Source organism: Sturnus vulgaris, chromosome 9, assembly GCF_052056855.1.
Source record: "Sturnus vulgaris isolate bStuVul1 chromosome 9, bStuVul1.hap1, whole genome shotgun sequence".
NCBI lineage: Eukaryota > Metazoa > Chordata > Aves > Passeriformes > Sturnidae > Sturnus > Sturnus vulgaris.
The window spans coordinates 25,540,301-25,563,149 of NC_142251.1; the positions used below are offsets into that span (position 1 = coordinate 25,540,301).

General features: G+C 39.9%; 1 protein-coding gene across 2 annotated transcripts in view; it reads left to right on the top strand.

The window, feature by feature from the left end:
* The window catches only part of BRINP3 (BMP/retinoic acid inducible neural specific 3), a 195,337-nt gene that overhangs the window by 144,739 nt on the left and 27,749 nt on the right, over positions 1-22,849 (top strand). For both annotated transcript variants that reach the window (XM_014884307.2, XM_014884306.2), the window contains exon 7: positions 14,489-14,711. In XM_014884307.2, coding sequence (XP_014739793.2) covers positions 14,489-14,711 — 223 coding nt within the window. The remainder of the gene's footprint in view (positions 1-14,488; positions 14,712-22,849) is intronic.

A 22,849-nucleotide genomic window follows, 5' to 3' on the forward strand; every position in this document is an offset into this window, starting at 1 on the left:
AGATGCCCAAACTGATTTTCAGACTCAGTGTTGAGATTCCAAATCTTAAATAACGTCACAAGATGACAAGGTTTGACTTGGCATCACAGACAAACTACAAATTCATAGGCCCACACCATCATTTGCAATGAAGGCAGCTTGCACTCTCTTACTTAGTCCAGTGACATATTCCTGCTTTTCCTGCTTTTCCAGCTGCTGTGATTCAATTAAAATACATGTAAAATAAGATTATAAATGAAATCTGAAATTAAAACTGAATGCTGGAGGATTTCTTCGATTTATAGACGCCACAAATCTAACCTTGCTGTGTGATAAGCTTTGTTTTTGTTGGTTTGGGAGGATGCTCCTCCAAGGGTCCTTGCACAGAGCCCGTGCCAGATGTGCCTAGGTCACTCAGCACAGTCTGTCTCTCTCTGCTGACCAGGACAGACCCATTGCCATGCAAGGAGAGTCTCATCCGAAATCTTAATTGAAAGACTCCTTGTGAACAGTCTGAACTGACTCACTTGCAGTTGAAGGTGCTTTTTAATCACTGAGAATAAAGACTTCAATCAATACGGTTCAAACTATTTGCCCCTGAGCAGTAGAGCAGTGGTTTGCTTTCAAACACCACTTACAGCCTCAGGCTCAGGGCCAAGAAAACTTAGCCCCCTGAGATCTTAATATAATTATTGTTTTCTCTATTATCTTTCAGGAGTGTTAATTTGCCTCCCAGTAATTAACTTCCCTCTGTGGTTGTCAGGAAGTTTAATCAATAACATGAGCAGATACAGCAAGCTGCCATTCCTTCTGTGACCAATACTCCCCTCCCCACCTCTTCCACCCCTGTGGAGGTGTCAATGTTTTAATAAAACGAACAGGTGGGATGTGCATAATTTCTTTGGAGGGTCAGTGTATACATTGTTCCTGTCCTGCTTAAAAAATGATGGTACAGCTGATATAATTGCCCCTGTTCCAAAACTAAAAGCATTATACAACTCCTGCTAAAGCTGCACCTGGCAAATAAACTTATTAAAGTTTTACGTGGCATTGCACTCTGAGATACTTCAAACACTGTGATGACATTGTAATAAGAGGAGGAGCAGAAGGCTTGATCTAATATAATTCTACTTATGTCCACCATACAGGACATAATGTAATTCCCTTCAAAGCTAGTGACAAAATCACCTCGTTCTTGGTGGAATTCCAATCTGCCTTGGCAGCTTTGGGCTTTCTTTATTAAGAGTGATGTCACTCTGTGGCCTCTCTTTTCTTCTAGGGCAGTGTTGTCTGTTCTGATTCATAGCTTCTTAAATCTTCTCCTGGAACAGCTTAACACTGGTTATTTACTTCAATGTGTTTTCCAAGAACATTTTTCAGTTTCACTCATTCTCTTCCCTGCTTTATCCTCCTGTGAATCATTACATGTTTATTTACCCTACCCAGTTTTCAAACTGTAGGAGTTCCCAGCATGTTCAATTAAGGTAAACTTTGGACAGAGGTTATACCTATATCTGCCCATAAGGAATATGTCTTATGCATTAAGTGAATTTATAGCTCTGTAGAAAGATAATAAAGGACTTTGGAACATCCGTGTTGCAGGACTACCTCTAAACCACACTGAAGTCATAAAAATGTTTACCAAAGAAATCCAAAATAACCCTTAGATAAAATTTTGATACATTTTTCTTGAAAGCTTACTGTGACTTCCAAGGAGCATCCCTTTGAAGGGCTAGAAACATTTTCACACCTGAAAGCAAACCTGACAGGAGGAAGGGAATGTCCTTCAAACTCTAGGACTTATAGAGACAGCTGTGGAGTCTGGCCTTTTGGTTTTTGAATAGGGAACTTGCTGTCAAGGTCATATTTAGATTGACAATAAGAAACAAGTTGCTTCATTGTAGGAAATGTGAGTCCTTCCAGCTCATGGCAGAGTCCAGTCAAGGTTGTTATCTCCAACCCAGCAGAAATTCTGAATTAATCCACAATTTATAGGATGATATTCTGGTTTCACTACCAATTTTGACTGCGATTGTTTCACCTTTATGACATCAGGAGACTTTCAAGGCTTGTGAGAGGAGGATTTTTGGTTTCATGTTCCTATAACAGTCTGACATTACTAGCATTAACTCTCTAACATATATCCACGTGTCTTGGTATATTTATACACATATCTAGCATCCATCATAGAATCACAGAATCATTAAGGTTGGAAAAGACCTTTAAGATGATCAAGTCCAACCATCGACCAGAACCACCACCCTGTTCACCACTAAACCTTGTCCAAACATTTTTAAGACACTTCCAGGGTTGGTGAGTCCACCACTGCCCTGGGCAGCCTGTTCAATACTTGACAATCCTTTCCATGAAGAAATCTTCCTTAATATCCAATCTAAAGTTTCCCTGAGGCTTCTGTAGCAGCTGGATTATTCCACTTCAAATAATCTGTCCAAAAGGAAGTGTGGACCTCTTTTCCTCCTTGAAAAACGGAGACCATATCTTGCAGAAAACATGCATTTCCTTCCTTCCCTTTGTCCTTCAGAAAGCTTAAAGGAGAAATCCTTTGCTTTGGAGAAGGAAATATTTTAATTATCAGGAGAGCTGGCTGATTTAGCCTAAATTGGAGGGAGAAGGGGAAGGAAAATTCAGATTTACTATCTCTTCTCTGAAGAAACAAGGTTGTTTCCAGCTGCAGTCTTCTGCTTCTTTGAATTGGATTCTTTTCAAACATATATTTCTTGGAACACAGCTGCTACTTCTTTGACAAATTGAGTAATGCATCATGAAGAACTAAAATTCATGGCAACATAAAAACAAATATATGTTCATTTTAGCACTTTGTTTTCTCCAGGCTTCTGAATCATGGTGGGATAGTTTAAAAAACATCTATCTTTTATAAATCTCTTTAATAACAGCTACACAATATTGAGGCAGCACTTTAATGAACAGCAATCACATCCAACCATTTGAAACGTGGGTCACATGGTTTATATCCCCTCAGACTCCCAGCTTTGTGCTTTCAGGTCTTGATTTACAGCTGACAGTGAGATTCGATTCACTGTCATATTTATTGCCCTGATTAAAATTAAAAAAGCATTGTTATGGAATAGCAATGATAGCAATGGTGGTCACACTGTTGGAGCAGCAACAGGTTTGCACAAACAATACACTGAAACATGATAAAATGGGGATTAGGAGATCTTTCCTAAGAGAACTCCTGCTCCTCACACTGATTGCAGCTCCCACTGAGGACTCCAAGGAGGGTGCAGTTGCCTGGAGCAATAGGCAAAATTATTTTTATTATTTGTAATAAATGGCAGCAATTAAATCTGAGGTCTGCTGTGCTAACTGCCCTATAAAGATATAATAAGAGCCAGGCCTCTCCTCTGAAGAGCCTGCAATCTAAACAGAAAAGTTGAAGTGTAGCAGAGATTAAGATTTATATACAAGATGTTACAAAATATAGAGACAATTACTTCGAATAAACCAGCCAGGAATAATCTTTCTGTAACTGCAAAATTATGTTGTTGTTTTGTTTTGGGGTTTTATTTGTGTTTTTTTTGTTTTGTTTTTTTTTAACTTTTGTATGTTTGTTTGTTTGTTTGTTTGGGTTTTTTTTAGGAATGCAGTTACGTGTTTAACCTTAATTTTGAAATGTTTATTCATTTAATTTTTTTTTTTTACATTGCAACTTTGATGTTATAATATGAAACTAAAAGTTGATATAACAACAAAAAAAATTCTATTCTGTCAAGGTGAAGTATTTTGACTAATTCAAAGCAAAGTAAAAGAGGAAAACTTTGCAATGTTCCTTTTAGAGGATTTCAGAGGAATTAGAGGCATTTGGAAAATTTTAGAAAATTTCTAAAGATTTAAGATAACTTTGGAAAGCTAAAAATCCTTTCACAAAATGGCTTTTCTTTGCACTGTTCTACTTAACAGCCCTCTTGCTGGTGACATGAACAGCTTTAGCAGCTTTCCTTTGCTGTTGTTGTGTGTGATGAATTGGCAGTCTTTTTTCCAACTCTGAACCTATAAGAAAAACCAGCCAGTATTTATATGAAATAATAGTCTTGTTTACAGCAACAGCAGATAATCAGCCCTGAAATGGACACACAGCAGGGATGGCTGAATTTTGCTGCTCAGTGTCACCTTTTCTGTAGGGAAATAAACTTCTGAAGCTACTGGAGATATTTCCTAAGTTTTTTTTTTTTTTAATGAGAGCTTCTGGTCTGAATATTCTTGTTGGTTCTGATCGTGGCTGCTTTCCCTTATGCAATATTATCTGTTTACTTTGGCTTGCTGTTAGAAGGAATTGTGCCAAAGGAAGGTTGGAGTAGTATTAAAACCAGGTGTAGGGAAATGATTAGCAGAGACAAGGAGACAGGTTACTCTGAAGGAAAACCACAACAGGGATGAACTAAAACTGAAGCTGAATTTTTTTTTTTTTAATAATTTAATGTAAAGTTTCAAGTTCCTTAAGTAGTTTTTCATCTGTTGGGCAGTAATCTGGCATTCCTACAGGCACACACCTCTGGAATATCATCTCATGGATGGGATGAGGCTCAGAGAGGGAATGACACAGCTGGAATCCATCAGGAGTCACACAGGGTTCAGGCCTGTGAGGAAAAGGGGGAATCTTTCCTAGGAATACACAGTGACAGCAACAAGAGCAATGGCAAAAGATGGGAAATGGAAATCCACCTTGGGTGTGTTGCTCAAATGCACTTGATGTGTGAAATCAGCGGGATGAGGAGGAAGGCAGCTGCCTTCTCTGATATGGAGTAACATGGATGTTTGGAGCTCTGCTCTGGGATGGACAACAGGGATGAGAATTTGTGTGTCAGGGTCAGAGGAGAGGCCAACAAGGGTGACACTGGGGTGGGAACCTGTTACAGACCACTCAGAGCAGCTGTTACAGATTCACTCAGAGTGAACAAGTGGATGAAGCTTTCCCTAAGCAGTTCCAGGATGTGTCGGGATCACAGACCCTGCTGCTCATGGGGAACTTTAATCTCCCTGACATGTGCTGAAAAATCAACAGTGGGACAGAAGCAGTCAAGGAGGCTTTTGAAAGTTGTCAGCAACAGAGTCTTGATACAGGTACTGGATCAATCAAAAGGAATGAGGCAGAGCAGGACTGACTATTCCCTAACAAAGAGCTAACAAAGAACTGCTTCCTGGGGATGGAATAATCAACAGCAGCCTTGTCTGCAGGACACATGTTAGTTGTGATCAGGATTTGGAAAGCACAGCGTGAGAGAGCAGCAGAACTTAGACCTGGGCTTCATGAAAGCATCTTTACCCAATTCTGGGAACTGGGAGAAGGTGTTCCCTCTGAGAAAGATCTGAAGACAAAGGAGCTCTGGAAAGCTGGCCAGGTTTTCAGGACAGCATCCTCAAGCAGAATTGTCCATTCTGACACTCAGGTCATATACTAAAATTTTAAGGATTTTAGGGATTTGCTAACTTAAGGCAGAGTTACAGAGCAAAAAGGCAGCAGTACAGCAGGTATCAAGGAAAAACTCAGGAACACTGCCCAGGCATTCAGAGATAGTGATGGGAAGAGCTACATACAGAGCTTTCAAGAGATACCAAGAGTAAAAAGAAAGCTTTTATAGTTGGAGGTAAAAGATTAAACAACGGATTGTGGGCCTGCTGCTGAAAGGGTTGAGAGATTTTGGGATTTGTTTCAGAAGTACTCAATGTGTTCTTTGCTCTGAGTCTTCACCAGCAAATACTGCAGGTCCTTGAGCTCAAAAAGAGGAGGCACAGGGGAAAGGAGGCCCCAGGTGTGAAAAATGGAGCAACCAAGGGTTATTGGGGACAGCCTCACCCCTGGCAGTCCTTGGGAGTTAATGGACTGCATCTGGGGTTTTAAGAGACAGATGATATCCTGGCAAGGTCCTTTTGTCTTGAAAGATCTTGGAGACTGGCGAATATCCCTGATTAGTAGAGAAATGCAAATACTACACTGATCATCAAAATAGCCCTGAAAGGATGGCCCAGAGAATTACTGATTGATGGGATTCACTTTGGTCATTGGGAAAATCATGGAATAAGTCCTCTTGGGCAAGAATTTTGCAGGTATATGAGGTTTATTTGGCAAGATTTTGGTAGTGAGGAACTGCAAGGGTGGCCTGTGTTGAGAAGAGACCAGGTGCTACACCGTGTCAGACAGAGCCAATGCCAGCCTCCTCCAAAACTGGCCACCCCCTGCCCAAAGCTGGCCCTGTCAGTGACACTAGTGGTACCTCTGTGAGACCATGGGTGAGAAAGGGTAAACACTGCACAGCAGCTGTGAGAGAGAGGAGGAAGAAGAGGTGAGAGAAATAGCCCTGCTGGCACCCAGACTGCTGAAGGAGCAGGGGCAGGAGGTGCTCCAGGTGCTGGAGCAGAGGTTCACCTGCAGCCTGTGGAGATGTCCATGGTGAGGCAGGTTGTCCCCTGGCAGCCCAGGGAGGTTCATGGTGGAGCAAATACTCCACGTCCCATGAGGGACCCCACTCCTGTGCAGGTGGAGATGCCCTGAGGGAAGGAGGAGCCCAAGCAGGAGCAGGTTTTCTGGCAGGACCTGTGGTCTGTGGTAGACCAGGCTCGAGCAGTGTGTTCTCAAAGGACTGTACGTGGTGGGAAAGAGCCAGTGAAGGACTGTACCCACCTCTGGAGCCATGGAACAGCATGAGGAAGAAGGATTGTGAGAGACAAAGTCTTATGGACTGACTGCAGCCTCCCTCCTCCATCGCTCTGCAATTGTCATGAGGTAAAGAAGTGGAAGAACTGGGAATGTAGGAGTGAAACTGAGCACTGGAAGAAGGAAGGACTGGGGCAAAGGTGGTTTTAATTTTGTCTTTTTTTTTTTTTTCTCCTCACTATCCTACTCTATATTTAACTGGCAATATATTAATCCTCCCAGTGCTGAGTCACTTTTGCCCATGTCTGTAATTTGTAAGTGAGATCTCCCTGTCTGTATCTCAGTCTGGGAACTTTTTCATCTTATGTTGTCACCTTGGGGAGTGAGAGAGAAGCATGGGGGTCATCTGGCAGGCAGCGGAAGTGAAGGGAGAGCAAGGGACATGAGGGAGAAGATGATAAATCGTCTCTGACCCATCTCATTCTCTGCATGATAAAACACTGACTTATGGACGAGAGGAGAGCAATGGGTGTAATTTACTTTAGTTTTAGCAAGGCTCTACAAATGGAACCTGGTCACACAGATGGATTTTTACCCATCTATTTGTCCTTCCATCCACAGCACTGTGTCTTACCCTGGGTACCAGAAGGTTGTGGGAGACAGAGTGCAGGGTTAGAGGGTTACACATCCTGTCTGAAAACTGATGGCAAGTGCAATCCAGCCAGGGTCTGTCCCAGATACAGCCAGGGTCTGTACCAGGACTTGTTCTCTCTGCTTTCTTTAACGATGACTCGGAGAAAGTGCACTCTCAAGTTTGCAGATGTTGCCAGTTCGGAGGAGTGAGACAGAAATCTTCAAGGTCAGGGCTGGCATACAGGGGGACCTGGACAAGCTGGTGAGTCAGGACAGCGAGAACCTGGTGAAGTTCAACAGTGCAAAAAGAAAAATCCTGCTCAGGGCAGGCTGGGGCTGGATCTGCCTGGCCAGAAGCAGTTCTGCAGGACAGCTCCTGGGGCAGAGGACATGACCTGACAGTACCAAGGCCCCATTGTGGCTGATACAAAGGAGGTCAGGGACCAGGAGATGAAGGAGGGGATTAGCCTGAGTACTTTTCAGACCACATTCAGATGCTGCATCCAGTCTGGGGCTCTACAGTGCAGGAAAGACATCAGCAACCTGGAGTGTGGTTGGGGATGTCCTCAGAGAGGTGGGGGCTGGAGAAGCTGCCCTGAGAGGAGAAGCCCCAGGAGGGGTTGGTCAGCCTTGGCCATGGAGACTTCAGTGAACTCAGAGCAGCCACCTCTTCTGCAGGTGGGTGAAAGAGAGAGCCAGGCTCTGTGTGGGGAGAGACAACAGGCACAAAGTTAAATGAGAAAGGTTCACACTGGGTATATGGAGAAATTTATTCCCCGTGAGGGCACTTGAGCCATAATTGCAGCAGTTTCCAAATCCTGACTGGAACAAGCTCTGAGGAAGTTAATCTGATGTCAGAGCTGACATGCTTGAAGCACAAGACCATCTCTCCTTGGACTACAGACTGCCCAAGGAAATGCCAAGGCTGACTTAACATCTGATCCCAGAGCTCTGGTTTAAGAAGCGAGCTATCTTCCCAAAGTAGCAGCGCTTTGTACGGAGGAGTGATCATTTGCAATTCTCATTATGAGAGCGAGAAAAGAGGAAATGCAGTGGAGAACAAGAAGTTGTCTGAAGCATCCTGACTTGGACCAGCACATCAGACTATATCATTGTTTGTTCAGGCAGAATCACGCCCTCATGCATTAAAGACCAGTTGATTTTTGTCAGTTTTCCTTAATCCCACGGTAACATTTTGCTAAAGCCAAAGATGGACAGTTTTATTACCTCTAGAGCAAGTTAAAGAACTTGATTAAAAAAAAGAGGATGTGTGTACAAATGACAGATGTACAGATTTTTAAGGGAGAAAAATGTTTCCTTAGAGCCTCATTTAGAGAAATGACAAAACAGGACATTGCAATTGCACTCTAATGGTGGATTTTGGCATGATGTTATGTAAAAAGGAGTTTTCTCCTATATACATATTTTTACCAAACTTAAATGAAAAATCCTCTATAATCCAAATCCTTATAAATATTAGAAAATACATAGACTATATAAAATTTTGAATAGGATGTTTCAGTCAACAAAAGATTCTTACATTTTTTTCAGTTATTGTCAGGCTGCTTTTGCCTAGAAAACATAATTGCTTTTTCAGGGTTTGAATGTTGTTTGAAAAAACTAAAATTGATTTTGGGTAGACGATGTAATCCACAATTAGACAGGACTATATATTTACTGAAGCACTATGCTGTAATTTCCAATGCTAAAGGTTTTGTTTCTATAAGATTATATTATTTCATTATAGGTAAAATGGCTCATCAGAAAATATGACATTAAATTACACAACAGAATAATGCTTGTTGGAATATCATCTCCCCAGAAACTGCCATTACTAGAGATTGAGAGAAGGTGGCTGAAACTTCTTGTGGGTTACTTTGCTATGAAACAACTTTTTTCTTAGCATGTCACCAAATGCAGATTCTTATCAAACTGTGCCTTATGTTCTTCTAAATTGTATCTAGACTTTTGCCTCACTTAATTATTGTCACGTGTATGCTGTGATCGATTACTGCTATAAATATAATAATATGAACAGCAGGAAAAAAAAACAGTATTCTCTTTCCTTTGATAGAAATCCATGTCAAATATTAATTTTCCTATTTACTTAGGACTTCTGTTGTTCCCTAAGCGCATGATTGAGACCTCCCTAGACACAAGCCACGTCTTAAAGGAGTTGTTGTTTCATCCCCCTGCTCCTGCTACCCTGACTGCAGAGGGTCAGGATCTTCCCTGCCTCTCTGCAGAGCATGTCCACGCTGTGAGGAGGAAATTGTTCCAGCATCCTTAGTCCTGAGATTATCTCTGTTACCCTGACTGGGGAAACAGTGCCTATATGATTTAAAAGAAAATTTAGGGAGTGACAGTTTCAAAGCTCTGTCGTGGACTTGCTATGTTTACTCTAAAGGAAATAGGACACAAAAAAGCAGCGATGAAATTTGGTATTTCCATATTTCCAGTATGCCATTGCTGTCAGATGTCAGCCTTCTGTGCCTTTAATAACGTGGCATTCTGAATCCCAAAGCAGGAATAAATGCATTGACTTCCAAGGTGCTTCCAAAGATCCTCCAGAAGGCATCTTAGGAAACAAGCCAACCCAGGAAATTCCACAAACCACTCAGCCTCAGCAGAAACAAAACCAGAAGTGTGCTGTGTAGGTGGGACAGTCTTGTACAGGCCTTGCAGCAAAATACCAGGGAAAATCAAAATGTTCACAGCAGAGAGATCGGGGCTCCTGTTGAGAGCAGGCACCTTTTCCCTTGTAGCAGAGCACTGTCAATTCCTCAGCTGAGGCTTCCTGGATTTTTCTGCCAGCTCTGTCTGCAGAGTGGTAACTGAGCCCTGCTCTGACACCAAATAACACTGAGGATCCAAGTTTTATCTCTGCAGCTCCAGGTATTTCTCACAGCCTAAATATGTCTGATGTTCATCGGATTTCAGCAGTAATGTTTGCTCCCATTATGATATTTCTCATTTATTCTTCCCCACTGAAATATGGGATGCAATTTCCATCTCCAGGCACTGTTGACACAAGAAAGATTTACCTGGTGGAAAGGAGAAGTGAAAAGAGACACAGCCAGCCAGAAAATGAACTTGCTTGACCCACCCTGCATATAATGTTTTACCTTTTTTACCTTATTTGCAATTAGTTAAGAGTATATAAAATCGTATTGCATGTACTACCCACGTGAAAATAAAAGAAGTAAAGAAATAATTTAATCAGATTTCATGTGGTATCAAGAATCATGGTCTGGTTTTTGAGGCTGTCCTGTGCAGGGCCAGGGGTTGGACTTGATGATCCTTGTGGGTCCTTCCCAGCTCAGGATATCCTCTGATTTTATGAATTGAAGTATCCATTTCTATGGCCTCTGGGACTGTAATACTGGCTGTTAATCCTCAGGAATGGCTGGCACCGTGTGTTGATTAGAGTGTAATAGTTTAATCATCTCTCAGTGTTAGGAGTTCATGTTGTAGTTTCACAGATCATGAAATGTGTCTGTTTAAGATATGGCCACATTATTATTTTTTTTTTTTTTTAATGCAGCAAGTACTATGTAACCATGCTCATTTTATCTCTGTCTCTCCTTCACCTGCATTATGGAACTCATTAGCAGGATCAGACAGGGCACAAGGGTAGTCAAAGATGATGTTTATTACAGGGAGAAAAAACCATTTTCTTACTGGAAATGCTGTTGCATTGCAAGTAGAGGAGCGTAAACCTTCCTTATCACTTCTAAACACTGCATGGAGCAGTTGTTAGCTGTAGAGATTAGTGCAGAGGACAGCAAAGTGACAGTGTTCCTTAAATACGTGGTTAGAGCAATATGAGGGCTGAAAAGATGTTGTCTGAGCCTATTGTCTCCTGAGGGAGTTCCTTTTGCTTTGGCATCATGGAGCTCCTTTTAAGGAGATATGCCAGTGCCTCAGAGCAACAGAAGGGACAAGAGACCTTAGGAATTAAGCTGGTAGTCAGGAATGTGGCTTTGGGATCTAATCTCCTCAGAGATTAGTGTCAGAGTATATATTTATATATATGTATACCCTCAGTCCCCTAAATCTGATAAACCTGTCTGATTTTTACATGCTGCAGATCTGTGCTTTGTAAAGGACATACTTTCTATCAGCTCAGTTAGCCTTATTTCCTATTAAATATTTTTTTTAACTACCATTTTTAATATTTTTAAGTCTTTAGACTTGGAAGGCTTTACCAAGCTGATGGTACTGTGGTGCCTTTAGACAAGGCAGACAAAACCTTCTGTCATACCTTCAGTGCAGACCTGGGAGGGACTGAGGGCTGGGAAGGGCAGCATGAGAATGTCACTGAGCTTGGGAAGGAGAAAAACTCTCTAACACTGTCTTTGAGCTGTCAGTGAGTCAGGCATTCATTTATTCTGGCCAGGATGCGTGATGGAAATCATTCCAACTACACATATCCACTACAAGACTTTTCTCCTATTTATACATTTATAGAAAACAAAGAATTCTTTGATTCTACATTGCATAATTATTTTCGTTAGTTTTGTGTGTGATCTCCTTTTGGATATTGATCCCTTTGCCTTTCATGCTCATTTGGTCCAGTTCTGTGGCTCCCTTAACATTCTTTTCTCAGAGAAGGTGTCTCCAAATTTGCCAGGCAGTAATGTCTGATTGCCTCCTCCATATCTTCTAGATTCCCAACACGTAAATTTTAGAATTCCAGACCTCCAAAACTCCTTTTTTGTTTGTTGAAGCTTATCAGGCTCTGCCCAGCCAGACCCAAAGGCCTTGGTGGTTTAAAGATTAAGGCAACAACAGAGCCCAGCTCCTCTCCCCCTTGGCAAAGGTGAACAAACCCACGACTAAAGTTACTTAAAACCAAAAAGGAAGCTATGTCATTTCTAACAAGGAATCAGAGATTGGTAAAGTTGGACAGGGTTCTGAGCAACCTAATCTAGTGGAGGGTGTCTTGCTCATTGCAGTGGGGGTTAGACTATAAATGTCCCTTCTGACCCAAATTATTCTATAATTCTAAGGAAGGAATAATTATCTCTTGGGAAGGAGAAATGGAACTGTCTCTCCCAAATCTACACTGAGATTCATAGAGATGCTCAACTGGTAATATAGAATTTATTGAATATTCCCATGAGTACAAATTGTTAGCTGTACACCCAGGAATGGACATTCTTGCTGGACAGAGGATAAAAAACAACTTAGACAAAATTAAGGAAGGGCAAAAGAAAAAGATAAAAGGATCCAAATAATTGATAAGATAAAAAAACCAGTTCCTTTCCCTCATGCCCCAAGGACAGCACAGGGACTGTCCTCCATGGGAGAATAACTCATACCCAAAGAGGAAGGCAGGAGGGCAAAATGAGCAACACATTCCCAGAGGGATTATTAAAAACACTTTGTTAAATACAAAATCATAATAATTGCCCCTTGATTTTCATTTTCTACCCTCCTGAAGACCTTTCAATGCTTTTTGTTCTGTTATGAGTCTTCACCCACCATAGAAAATACTCTGCTGAACTGGGATTTTGTATTCCATCACTGTCCTATGTCCTTCAGAATGTGGTCAAGGGCCACAAATACAGCTTATTTACAAAAGATCTTTTTTTCTCCATCCATAAAAAAGAAAATATTTTTGCCTGCTTTATGTAAAAATGTTATTAAAAAACCCTAAACTGAAGCTAAACCAAAAGACTTATGAAAAAGGATCTTAATGGAGTATTCTTTGATGTGAGTGGACATTTTCCCCAATCAACCCTTTTCCATGAGCAATCTAAAATTACACCAATATTAAATATTATGACTATTTCTGTTTCAAGAGGGAGGCAACTTCAGGCAGTGGAATCTTTGCTTTCACACAGCCTGCTGAAATGTAGACTATCCAAAAGGAACATCTGGCAGGGTGAAAACCAAACTGTGGGATGGGTGACTTCATTGTAGGAACAAGCTGAGAGAAAGAATGGATTGTGAAGGGTGGGAGGATAGCAACAGGCAGGAGGGCAGGTGTCACTGTTGAGGCAGGCACGACATACAAAAGGACACATTACATTTCAGAAGGCTAATATCTGTTTATTACAACAGCATGTTGTATTTTATGCTCTCTACAAAGTTTACACTTTATTCCTTGGTTACAATAAATCAACATAATGATCATTGGTGGAAAAGCCCTCCACCTCTGTTTTTTCCCAAGACTTTTCTGAAAATACTTTTCCCAGCTGCAGGTTTTCTTTCCTGCTTATCTCCTTCTTTTTTTCTTCTTGGTCTCCATGCCAGCAGCCTTGGTCAGAGAATACCTTTCAAAAACAAACCTTGTTCATTAACCCTCTCTGGCCCACAGACCAGCTGTGAGTCCTACCATAGGCAGGCAGGGAAACATACTGATACACAAAAGCAAGAAAGAAAAAGGATAAACATGTGCATTCAAGTGTGCCACTCATTCTCACATATTTCCACAGTATCTGGAGCCCTTTTAATGGAAGTTTATTTAGGTTCAGACGATATAAACTGTTCTACTTATGGAATCAGACTCCCTAATTAATAAAACTCTGTTAATAAGAGTCTTTCTACATATCTTGTGAGGACTGAGCTATCAGAACAAGTCACAAACCATGGCATGTTCAGAGTAACAATGACCTTGTGGTTGAAGTACTCCTTTCCACCACTTTAGAGTCAAAAAGAAGTTATGGGAACATTTTTGAAGTGTCATAAAATTTTGAGGTACCATAAAATGCTTTGAAAGGCTCCATTTTAATTGTAAATACTTGAAAGTCTAATTTAATGGCTTGTGAAATAACATATATATGAGAAGTGGCCGGTAAAATCACATTTACTTGCATGTCCTAAGTATTGGAATATACTTCTTTTAAGATAGTTTCTGATGTTCTTCAAATGAGTCAATAAACATTGATCACTAAATGCACATTTGCTTTCAGATCCCAAATTTGAAGGTAAGAAACTCTGATTCTTATTTAATCTTCATATTGTCCAGGTTGAGAAGTAAGGACAACGTTTGTATTTGCATTAATATGAATTTTAAAATTATATGAATACTGGATTTTGCTGGCTTTATTCTGATATTACCAATAAATAGGTAGTCACCTTTCTAGTTTGAAACAGTTAAAATGCTCAATTTTAAACTTTAAAAATATTGATTTGATGAAAAATTGGTACAAGAAAAAAAAACAAATTAGAAGTTAATTTCTACTGCAAGAATAACCATAGTCGCGTAATTAATTAATTTTTTTTTTTTTTCAGATGAATTCAAATTATTCATGAAGAGGCTGCCTATGAATTATTTCCTGAACACATCTGCAGTGATGCATTTGTGGACAATGGATTCCAATTTCCAGCGCCGCTACGAGCAGCTGGAGAGCAGCATGAGGCAACTCTTCCTCAAGGCCCAGAGAACGGTGCACAAACTCTTCAGCCTGAGCAAGAGGTGCCACAAGCAGCCACTCATCCGCATGCCAAGGCAGAGGTAAGCAATGCACTCGGAAATCCTGGGCTGCTGTAAGGCAGCCTATGAAATCCTGAGAAATTCAAACTTGGCGCTGCAATCTCCTTAAGGCAGTGGATATGGGAATGGTACAGGCGTAGGGTACTGTTCCTCGGGTTTGTAGGAGTTGAGCAGTCTGAGCTTTCAATATTGCTCTGTTCCTGCTTTCCTAAATACAATGGGAAAGGTCAGAATAAATCCTGATTTGTTTGTGACTGTGTAGGATAGGAGGCAACTCAGAAATGATACGAGCACAGATTCATCATCCCATTTGGTTTGCCTCTGTTTTACAGAGCCATGTTTTCTGTGGCACTTGGCCAGGTGGAGCAGTGCCAAAGGATTGTGTACAGAATCCTGAATAACTGCTCTGGAGCAAGCATAACTGTTTTAGGAACTTTGTGGGTCATTATACAGTGGATACTGCACACAATTGGTTTCTCATCTCGTTTGTCAAATATGAATAAGATTGGAAAGGATGCCTGAGGAAAGAAAATAGAAGAGTTTCAGTCCTTCCTAGAAAGAGAGATCCTGAAAGCCAGCTAATCAAATCTGCATTAACATAAAGTAGGTATACTTGATTGCTGGTTGAAAATGGCTTTGTTGAAATTAGCACAATGACACTACAGTAAATCTGAAATGAACGAGCTTTTAAGGACATTGTTCTTCTGAGCACAAGCATTGTGGGATTGTCCAGCAACTCCTGCATTTAGCATGTTTCTTGATTGATTTTAAAGAAATCTAGTTTAGGTGCAGTGTTCCAGAACTTCCAGGGATGCTTTACATTCCCCTGCTTTCCACTCTGCTGTTGCAAGCCCAAGCTCTATCAATTCCTCTTTGCCTTTCAGTGGCCCTCCCCCTTCTTTCAGGAGGCTGTGCTTTTTGGTTTAATGCCCTTTTGTCTAGATATTGTGCTTTGCACGGTGATCTGGTGGTTGAGACCAAAATTTCGCTTGTGGGGTCATTTCATGATTAGAAAACCTTCTGCCAAGGGAGGTTATATAATCACTGCAGAGCCTTGTATCCTCTCGGGTGTGTCTTGGCCATGACATGAGTGAGCATTCTGCAAAGAGATGATCTAAAATGAACGACTTCTGAAGGAGCCCAGAGCTTCTTAAAACACAAGAAACAGTCCAGACTGACTTTTTCCCCCCACCGAAATGGAATATAATAGATTTCAAATAATTTAAAATAATCAGATCTTCTAAAATAACCTCCATAGGGCTTTGGAGCAATGTTTGATTTCCATAGATAATGGCAGTGATAAAGATGAAGTGAGGTTTGTAAAGTTGCAAGGATTGATCAAAACACAGCCTTCTTGTTATAGAAAGGATTTTGTATTTCAATGCAGAACTTGCAACTGATTTATTTTTTAATATAAAGATGTAGCCCTGTGCCAAGAAGATGTGGACAGGCTGGGAAAGGTCCAGACAAGGACCACAAAGATGATCCTAGAACAGGAAAGCACCCCATTAGGAAATGGGAGACTTGTGTTTGCCTGCTGTGAGAAAAGAACACTGAGGAGAGACCTTATTCCCATGTTCTAGTATTTAAAAGGGGACACAGAGAAGATGGAGATTCCCTTTTTACAAGGAGTCACGTGGAAAAGACGAGGAAATGGCTACAGGGTACTGCTGGGGAGATTCTGGGTGGACACAGGAGGAAAATGTTTCACAATGAGAACAGTCAGTCACTGTAATAACCTCTCCAGGAAAGCAGTGAACTCCCTTATACTGGGCAATTTTAAGATGCAGCTGGACAGGGTGCTGGGCCATCTTTTCAAGACCACACTTCTGCCAAATGATCCCTGAGATCCCTTCCAACCTGAAGGTATTCCATGCTTCTATGGCAGTAAATGTTACTGGCAATGAGTCTGCCCGTTTTACAAGGAGTTGCACCAGACTTTCATAGCAGTTTGATTTTGCAGTGTATCTAAAACTTGCAAACACCATCACTTATTTTTGAGCTAATTACGTCTCATTTTAGTGACTACTCGAATTTTTTTTTTTGTCAGCGCAGAGGGAGATAAGGGCATATGATGTAGTGATGAACAACAGATGACTCAAATATCAGCATTAAAACAGGCTTGGGAATGCTTTGCCAGTGGGATATGTTTGCTAAAAGAGACAATTTTCAAAGGTTGGATTCCATGTGACTATCTGGTGAAATTGCCTTCTGACATCCAGGCTTTTATGGCTGATAAAAGCAGCTTTAAAATGAGAAGTGAGGGGAAAAGGTCAGAAGAAACTGGTTTAATGTCCAAGCCCATTTAAAAAAAATTGATAGATCAAGATAAATATTGGATAAAGGCATATCAGTGGTGAAAAGACCAATAGTGAGAAAGAAAACAGAACATTGACAGAATAGTTTTCAGATACTCCTTATGATTAGAATACACCTAATCAAGATAAAATACTGAATTTTTGATACCTGCCCACAGGTAAGAGAATGTCAGTGTAGAACGAATATCTGAGTAATGCCATGGAGAAACAGGAACAGCTCAGGCTGTAACATCATTGCAGTAGACAGTGAGTGGAATAAGAGAACCAGACACCAGCACAATTTTTTTTTTTGTGTTCAAGAGAAAGATAGAAATATAAGCAGAAAAAACATCTTCATGATCTTTAAGGTCCCTTCCAGCCTAAGCCAGTCTATGATTCTGTGTGCCATGGATAGTCTAGGCTTCAGACAAACAAGAAGGGAGAATTGGAACAAAATGTCCAGGCCTTTCTAAACAACTCCTTCAGGTTAGTGTCTGGGCTCTGCTACTGGGTGAATTTTATTATGGAAAGAGAAATCAGATTGAGTTAATGAAGATATAAATACTATTTTCAATAGTATTTTTGGGTATAGGTCTTTTCAGATGGAGATTAGAGGCAATGCTTCAACTTTTAAGAAAGGTCATGTTGTGTTTGGAGTGAGTAAAACCAACTCCTAATGTTTTATTTTACACTGAATTTCTCTAATCAATAGAATATATGTATAAAGGATTTTTAAAGGAATATCTTGAGAATGAGGGTTGTTTTTTCATGAAACTGGGAGGTATGTCCTCAAAGTTAAGTGTAATTCATGAAAACTTTCTCTGGAGCTTTATAGGGATTTATCTATGCAGTCTGCTAGAAATCATTTGGTCACACCTGAAAGAGCTCCTGCATACGGTCAAGATTATCATTAATTACTGAAAATAATCATCTCTTTTCTCTGGCCACAAAATTTCTTTTCAGAACACGAAACAAATTGTTGCCTGATTGTTTTAAATGGGACTTAATTAATGAGTTACACAGAATTGCTTGCAACTCTTTTTATATTTCCTGAAGACCAAGCCACTTAATAATTGTAATACTAAATTACATTAATATTTTAATTTTCTAATCTTGAAACCAAAGTACCATTGAGTCCTCTCCTAACATCATTGTTCACAGCAAAAAAAGACTAAATTAACTTGCAGGTTAAAGAAAGTACATTTCCTTTTTGAACACAGTTTATATTCCTCAGCTAGAATGGAGTACAAATAGTTTACTTTCAGTTTGGACTCATAGTCAGAACAATTTACTGCAGCACTTTTGTTTTCAGTGGGAGTGGGCCCAGGATTACAATTTTTATTTTATTCTGTTCACTGCAGATCTTTTCAAGTTCCAGGCATTCTGCTCAGCTTTTAAGCTTGCTTTCATTAATATGAAACAGGTGATCAGTCCTTCTCCTGAAAGTCAGATCATGCCAAGGTACTTTAGATTTTCACTGTGGCACTGCTGAGTGTAACTTTTAAAATTCACCTGAATTAATCAATCAATCTGCAACCAGTGGAGTACTGGTTGTCTGAGTTCAACAAAAAATACCAACTAAAATTCAAAGCCAACAATGTTCAGAGAAATTTCTGTGTAGGTAATCTGCTCCCATGTTGTGTATAACGATGGACTAATAAAACATTCCATTTCAAGTGATAAAGAGAAAAACAAGATTGAAAAACAATGCACTTTGAAAAAGAAATGTGTTCTGCAGAGAAGTACTACCAGGTGAGCTTCTGCCTCCATGAATTTGAGTCTCTGCTGCTTCAAGAGGCTGAAGCGATTATTTCCACTATGTTCTCATTGCGTTGACACATCAAACTTGAAAATATGGAGTATTCTTGTGTTTTCTCGGGCAGAGTCCACTGCATGCAGCAATTGTTATCCTACTCGATGGTCAGCTCCTTCTGCAGCTTTTGTGCAGGGATGTGGTTGAGAGATGGCACAGTACATCTTGCTTTGCAGGAATCAGCAGGTGGTGTAAAATACAGATGGGAGGATTGTTGAACAGTACAAGTAGTACAGCACATTCCATTTGCAGGAATCAAGCTGAGATGTAAAAAATGTGTGTGCCCTGAGCTCATCGTGTTCATTTCTGAGTTAGGACCATCAGCTGTGAGAAGAAATGGTTAATCTTTGGAGGGGATTTGTTGTGGAGTGCATCCACCCTGAGAAAAGGACTAAACTAGTAATTTAGTCCAAGCTCTGGATTCGAGCAGCACTTCCTGAAAAGAGGTCAGAAAATGTTGTCCTGCTTACCTGGTGAGGGCAAGTTTCCTCACAGGCTTAGGCTGAGCCTGCTGACTCACACCTGCAATGGAGGGTGACATCTGTGAGCCCTCTCTCACTCTGACATCACCTTCAGGTTGAACCTTTCCATTTGAGCCTTTTCATTTGTCAAAATAAAGGTAAGTGGAGGGAATTAGTAAATACGAATTGCACTGTACAGGGCCACTCTAGCTCACATATGGCAAGGGGAAGAGGTGAGGCAGCAAGGAAAGTTGTGGTTATGCACTTGTTACTGTGCTATGGGGGAAAGTGGGTTTTCTTTGTGTTTTGGTGAACACAGCAGTAAGGTTTAATTTCAAATGCAATGACTGTGCTGAGAAGCTGAAAATCCCAGGAAGAGAAGACCTGATGCTACCCTTGAATTGCTGTCAGTGAAACCCCTGATGTGAACCAGAGCTGGGGATGTGCTGGCACTCACATCCAACCCAAATTATGGAACCAGAGCGAGAGGGCTGGAATCTCTGTGTTTGAGAGCATGAAATAAATATTAACTGCCTTGGTGGGGAAGGAGACTCTTCCCCTTCCCCAAATATCTTTCCTTAAGGACAGCAATGATTTATTTCCTCGGATTTGTTTTAATATCCAACCACGAGTGAAAGACATGGAAGAGAGGGGAAGCTTTCATTTCTTCCTTCAGAAGTGCCAGTTTAGAACTTGGCTTAATTCTTTTTGTGTCATTCAAATGGATTCCTTCACTAATCATTCTTTTGAGTGAGTACACTCAGTACAGGACATTATTGTAGGTTTGAACTTTATCTGTATGTACTTTAAATCACTTCATAATGGAAAAGCATCACTTAAGGTCTAATTTAAACAGCACCATCTGTGATTTAATAAAGACATAAACAAAAATATTAAAAGGAGAAATGTAATGTAAATACAGTAATAAGCCAATGGGAAAAAATTGCATCTTCCTTGCATAATAACTAAATGGAAACCTGGTGCAACAAGCTGCAAATGAAGATTATCAGCATCTCGAGTAAACAAGAATTTTAATTTTAGAACACTAAGGTATGGCATGTGCACACAAATGCATGGAGTTTTGAGTAGAATGTTAGTATCTGAATTTTTGAAAAGACCAGATGCTTAATATTATCATATAATTTACATTGAAGGGGATAATTACACCAACAGTTCAGACACCTTTAAAAAGGATCTTATTCTGTTAACAAAAACTGAAGACAAATACAGATGAAACTTCTTAATGGCTTAAAAATATTTTAACATCTAAAAACCCCTATTTCTGGAAGGAAAGTCATTCTTGGCAGCCATATGTTTGAAGCATGTCCTTATCTCCATGAAGGTTATTTTTTTTAAGAAGCATACTCTGAAGCTGATGTAGACTAAGAAGGAGTTCATCACTAGAGGCAGTGAATAGCTACATCAAACAGAAGAGTTTCAGAAGGAATTCTGCTTTATAAAACCAGATTTTTTTTTCTGGAATTTCTCACAGAAAGCACCACAGGCAGCTATGAAAGAAGGAAGAGTCATGAATTTGCATTTTCTTGTTTCTTTCTTATTTTTGAATTTCATGTAGCAAAATATTCATATGCCCTAGAAGCACAACAAGGTCTGAATACTCCAAAAAACACTTCAGAGAAGGAGATTTGTTTCTTAGCCTTCCCTTCAGTCCATAGGCAGAAAAACAGATTTAAAATAGGTGACTTTTTTACAGTATCTGTAAACACAGTCCATCAGAACACTGAGGCCTGGAAACCTGTTCCCTTCAGAACTCTCCAGAATGAAATACATAAGAAATAAAGGGCATAGTGCAGGTTGATCCCATTCCCTCAGAATATAATGCAGGATTAGTTCCTTACATCCCAAAGTTGTTTATCAGCTACTTTAGATTCTTTTGCTGTAAGTGTAATTGATTCCTGGGCACAACATTACTAAGGAAGAAAATCTTCCACCAAGGAAGCCACAGAGTTCAAGATATGAAAGTTTCTCTGTGCATCACACAGAGACTTTTCTTCTTAAAGAAAATCTGTGGCACTGGATGCAAGGCGAAAAAAATCTAATTATACATTTCTTAGCAGGCTGCTGGAATGAAGGTGAGCAGTGAATACAGAAAATCATGTTTTAGAAAGGCAGTGTGAAACAGCAAAAACACCTCTGGATGGGCTAATGTAAATGGGTCTAATGTAAATGATTCTTCTGAACATGAGGTGCCAAATAAACAGTATTTTGTCTGATTTCAGAACATCTTCTTTAAGGGAGGACAAGGATCATAGAGATGTTTCCAAGCAAAAGTGGTTCCATGAAAAATGTGTTGTCATTATTAGTATATTTAAAAAAATATATAAAAAAAGGTTTTTATCTGCTCTGATTAAATATTGCATTTGGAAGTCAAAAATGGATTTGCAAGTTTTAATGTAAAGGAATGCCTGTCGAGTGGAAATTTAGATTGGATCTGACACACCAGGTGCACATCTGAAAGACAAGGAAGGTGATAAAATGAAAGTGTGTGAGGTAAAACAAAGGTCAGTTTGGTAGTGGTTACTTTACTAACATGAAAATTAAGTCTGCATCTGTTCTCAAAGGAAATAAAATGATCCACTTCGAGGTGATACCTTTAGTTGGATTGGGGATTAGAGTTCTTTAAAACTAACACGACATACTTAAAAATATGATCTGGAGCCGTGCAAATAGTAGGTCTGATAGCCAGGAGAAGCAGAGATAAACTCTTGTGTACAGATGTGTTTTCACACGTGGTTTAGGAGCTGTATTTACACGGGGCAGCCTGCTCTTGGCATCTATCTTTGCAATGCCTTTCCTCTCAAGGAGATTTGGGGTTCTGATGCTGCAGCACTTTATTGCATATTCATAGAGTCTGTTCTTGACCATCTGCTACCCATGAAAAATTTTCCAGCTGCTCCTCAACTCCACTTTTGGTATTTTTGATGAATAGCAACATTAGAATGAAGCAATTTCAGCATGTCAGACAGTGAAATGAGTAGAGAGTTTATATTAATGTCACATGACAGGAGTATTCCTGTTTGGAAACACCATATGTGCAATATATGCAATGAAATCACATTTCCACACCAATGTTTTGGTGTTTTCAACTACAGGCAACTTATCAGTCCTACTGTCCCCTAAAAGCAGTGATTTGGCAACCATAGTTTACATTTTGTCACAGGATGTTAAAAAAAAATAAAATCATGTTATTAAGATTCATCTGACATGAAAGGTGTTATACCAATCCAGTGTGATATATGGTATATGATATATGAGATATGAGATATGATATATGATATATGATATATGATATATGATATATGATATATGATATATGATATATGATATAGATTTACTATTGCAGAGTGTTGAGTTACACCTTGTTCTGAGATTTGCAGTACTAAAATATGATAACTGAATCACTGACCACATGGTAAACAGCCTGTACTTTAAAAGGACATAACAGATGTGACTTGTATTGCCCACACATTATCTGTGACTGCTGGATATTCAGACAACATTTCAAAGGAGTCACTATTCAGAAGTGCAACAGTAGAACATGACTCAAGGAAATCATCTGTTCAAGGA